This window comes from Pteropus vampyrus, unplaced genomic scaffold, assembly GCF_000151845.1.
Source record: "Pteropus vampyrus isolate Shadow unplaced genomic scaffold, Pvam_2.0 Scaffold95, whole genome shotgun sequence".
Lineage (NCBI taxonomy): Eukaryota > Metazoa > Chordata > Mammalia > Chiroptera > Pteropodidae > Pteropus > Pteropus vampyrus.
Window position 1 is genome coordinate 4,184,203 of NW_011888876.1, and position 4,592 is coordinate 4,188,794.

Genomic DNA, 4,592 nt, shown 5'->3' on the forward strand with positions numbered 1-4,592 from the left:
GGGAAGAGGTTTTGCTTGAGCTGAGTTCTGAGGGAGCAAAGATGGCACGAGAAAGCCATTCCAGGCCAAGGGAGCAGCCTGTGCCAAGAGCTGGAGGTGAGTTTGAGTCTTGCTACTCAAAAGGTGGCCTGTGGACTCACGACAGTCAAACTGCTCCTGACTAGTCTGTGATAAAATAATTATAAAAAACGAGAGAAGAGGTTTATAGACACTTGGAGACACATCACACAGAAAAATTGTATATCTGGACACTAAAAAAACAAAACAAGACAAGTACACTGTGTGTCTGTTTTTGTTTCATTTTTCTAAGAATTCATTTTTAGAGTATTTTACAAAAGTATCAGTTCTTGACAGATTTTTAAACAACTGGTCTTTCACCATAGATAGTATGAGAAGCACTGTTAGAGACATTGGCAGGTGGCCAGTGGGGCTGAAGCAGAGAGAGGGCAGGGAGGCACCTCATGCCACACCCACTCCACTGCTCACCCAGCATGCCTTCGTTCCTGCTCTGCCAGAGGGACTCCTACACACCCCTCAAAGCCCAGCCCTAACATGACCTCCTCCTCTGGCTTCCCATGGTCCCCGGGACATCCCTCAACCTAGTGCCAATCACACTGCCATTGTTGGGGGCAGGAGCTCTTTCCCCATGGACTGGGGATTCCTCAAGGGTAGGGCTGTGTTTGGTTTCTATCCAGAAAGGAAGGGAGTGAAGAGGTGAGAGGCATACCCCTGTTGCAAACCTCCCCAAGAAAGGGGATCTAGAATCCTCCCTTTCTACTCAGTCATTCAACTAAGGCCACACACAGCTGGCGTTCTTAGCTCAAGAAGAAGGGCTGAGGTAGAGTCCAGGGGTGAGCATAGGGTGGGTGCACCCAGTCCCCTTCCCCCTCACGCTACCCCTAACCTCTTCTCCTGGAGGCCTGCCCACAGAGAGCCTTCTGCTGAGGGAAAGGGAGCCAAGCCAAAAGAGAGAGGCCTTAGCCCTGTCTCATACTACCTCTACTCTCTCTTTTCCTCTTGAGGTTCTCTGGGTACCTCTCAGGTACCCGCCCCGACTCCTGCAGTGTCAACGAGGCAGAATATTTTCTCTTCCTCCTTTAACTCCGCCTGCTAGGTCAATTCCGCCACCACCCCACTCCGGTCCTATCAGGCTGAATGAAATCCCCCAAGACTGCTGTGTGCTGATGGGCTCCTGGCTGAGACAGCTGCCTAGGGACTCCTGTGGGCAAGAAGACACAGCAGAGAATTCCTGGGTCAACTCTTAGTGCTGCCAATTTCTTGCTGTGTGATCTTAGGCAATTCACGATCCCTCTCTGGGCCTCAGAGTCCCCCACAAGTAAAGCTGGGACCATAAATTCCCTCTCCAAAGGTTTGTGGCAAGGATTAAATTATATCCTCATGTCCAATAGTTTGAGAAGTTATTTAGTTATTGAGAAGTGGACTTGAGCAGAAGTTGGGTTTGTCCCTGTAACTGAAGACTGGTCTTCAGTGCCTGGAGTCTGCAGGGCCCTAGTGAGGCCCCAAGGAGACAGTGTGGTCCAGGGTCTGCCAAGTTGTCAAGAGGCCACTTAGCCTAAAATTCAAACCTTACTTCACCCCCCAACTTTGAGAGTTTTGGTATCCATTCAGTTGTTATAAAAATAAAACTAAAGTTAAATTTAAAGAAAACATTTTAAGCCAAATATTGGCAGAGGATTCTTCACAGATCTCTTGCTTTTCTGCATGTCTTACATGCAGAGGCACTGACTGTCTGTTCCGGGCCATCTCGTAAAACGAACAACCTTGGATAGTGTTTCCTTCCGGAGCAGGGAGGGTATACTCAGTGTCCATTATAAAAGAATTCATTTTTAGAGTATTTTACAAAACTATTAGTTCTTGACAGATTTTTGGATTCTCTAAGTTGGAACTCCTGTCTTGAAAAACACCCCACGGTGCGTGGAGGTGTTATCTGGCATTTACTGCATCCCTCTATGGGAACCGGAGTGTGAGAACCAGGGCAAGAAAATGTAGATACGCTGGCTGCTGTGAGGAATAATGTCTTTTGTTTCTGACCCAGGAGGCTTGTGTCTTCTGCCAGGGTCCATGAAACTGGCAGGCTAACGTGTTAGCTTCCATGTAGGATAACGGTTCAGTCACTTTCACGGTTCTTGACACCAAAAAGGCAAAATTTATACCCACGTGTTTGGAAGAAATTATAAAAGAGAAAGATTCAAAAGCACCAAATCATCTGGTCCATTACAAAAAGGAAGACAGGAGAGCAAGGTGGGCAGAACATGCTTTGGCCACATTAGGACCTAGGTTTAAATCTCATCCCCACAAAACATACGTGGTATAAATGGCACAAAGGTGTCTGGCTGGCTGTGAGGACTGCGATCTAACGTGCACATGCCTATCCAAGCCATGGGTCTTGCCACAGGGCTGTGTTCCCCCAAAGCTGGTGCTTCTTTCTAATTTGTCTATGGTATGGGCTGGAGGTGGGGGGAGGGAAAGCACAAAATGCACATGCGAGTACGGTATAGACTTGGGGTTACATGTCATTATTTGAGCATGTGGGCCAGTGACCTAACTTCTCCAAACTTCAGTTTTCTTGCCTATAAAATGAGGACAAAGGTCCCATTTCCCACAGAATAGTTTATGAATTTGGAGAAATAATCTATCAAAACACCCGAGCATAACATCTGCCATGCAGGTGGCACTCGAGTATGGAAAATATTATTACTAATTACAAACAATAAAATGCCACAAAGTTTAAAATTTAAAATACTATATAGAGGGGCCGACAGATGAACCGGTTTGGGTAAAATATAGGAGACTGGACTAGATGGTAAGGGGCTATATATTCAGGTAAACTAGCCAAAGAACGCTGCCTGCATCACTTACTGGCCAAATAGTCTCGGGCAAGAAGTGGCTTCACCACGGGAAGCCTCCATTTCCTCACCTGTGACATGGGATGATAACAGCACCTGCCTTAGAGCACATGGACTTTTCATTGGCAGGACATCCTGGTGCCAGCCCACGCTAGGTATTCATTCATCCAAGAGGCGTTCCCATCCCCACTATCCACCCGCAAAGTCTACCTTGAGGAGCTCAGGTGCCTGCTTCTTGAGTTTCTCCATCTTCCACTCGTTCTCGCAGGGGTTGAGCGAGGAGGGCGGCGCTGTGCAGGAGCAGCGGCAGTCGGTCCCGGAGCTCACGGTCTCCACGGTGTAGAAGTCCTCCACCCGCGCCCGCCCGCTGCGCACCCGGCTGCACGCGTCCTTGCTCAGCGGCCGCATGATGCACTTGCAGCGGCAGTCGGAGCCCTCCGAGGTCATCCGCACCTGGTCCACGTCGCCAAACACCTGCAAGACGGGCTTGGGTGAGTCACAGGCCAGTGCTGGGGAGAGGGGGATAGGACAGGAGAGGTGGAGAAGGAGACAGGTAGCAGAAAACAACGTCCCTGGCCTTTGGGGGCACCCTTAGAGTAGGCTGAGAAGCCAGCAGCATTTGCAAGGAAGGAAATAGAGGCATTATAATAACAACAACAAATAAAATATTAATGGCTGCTGTAGAGAACAATTTGGCTGTTCCTCAGATGGGGTTAAACATAGACTTATGGTGTGTGTGTGGGGGTACTAGACTTATGGTGGGGGGAATCACTTCATAAGTTACATAAATGTCTAACCACTGTGCTGTATACCTGAAACTAATGTAACATTGACTGTCAACTGTAACTGAAAAATAGATGAATAAAGTAAGGATATAATAAACAAAATTACAACATGACCCGATAATTCTGTTTCTAGGTATATACCCAAAAGAATTGGAGTATTCAAACAAAGACCTGAACATGAATGTTCATAGCAGCATGATTCACAAGAGCCCCAAGAAGGGGATACCTCAAATGTCTATCAACTGATGAATGGATAAACCACATGTGGTACATCTATGCAATGGAATATTCTTCGGCCATAAAAAGGAATGAAGTACTGATACATGCTACAGTGTGAATGAGCCTTGAAAACATGGTGCTAAATGAAGGAAGCCAGACACAAAAGGCTATGTATTGTATGATTCCATTTATATCCATAGAGACAGAAAGCAGAGTAGCAGCTGCCAGGATTTAGTGGGAGGGAGAAATGGGGAGTGGCTGCTTAATTCGTATGGGGTTTCCTTTTGGAGTAATAAAAATGTGATAAAAATGTTCTGGAACTAGACAGTGGTGATGGCTGCACTAAGAGCTACTGAATTGTATACTTTAAAGTGGTTAAAGTGGTAAAAATTGTTTTATGTATATTTTACCACAATAGTAAAAAATATGAATGGAAACCTTTTATTGGGCACTTACTACATCCCAGGTTTCACACACATCACACCCTTTAATAATATCTGCATATGGAGGGGGTGATTTGCCATCTCCAAAGTCCCTACTGTGGCCTTCGAGGCCTGTGTGAGCTGTCACCCTCCGCTCAACCCCTCCTCCTGCCACCCTTTCCTTCACTCCCCTGCAGCCTCAGGGCCTTTGCAGATATGGTGCCCTCATCCTGAAACCCTATCCCCTATATTCCCTTGGCTCATTACATCACATTACTTACACATCACCTCCTCCAAGA

The 4,592-nt window shown here is 46.9% G+C and overlaps 1 protein-coding gene across 1 annotated transcript in view; it reads right to left on the minus strand.

Annotated features, from left to right (window-relative positions):
- LOC105294866 (olfactomedin-like protein 2A) overlaps positions 1-3,341 on the minus strand; it is a 17,051-nt gene extending 13,710 nt beyond the window's left edge. The window contains exon 1 of the mRNA XM_011364301.2: positions 3,078-3,341. Within this exon, the coding sequence (XP_011362603.1) occupies positions 3,078-3,314 (237 nt within the window). The 5' untranslated portion in view covers positions 3,315-3,341. The remainder of the gene's footprint in view (positions 1-3,077) is intronic.
- Between the last annotated feature and the right edge of the window lie 1,251 nt (positions 3,342-4,592).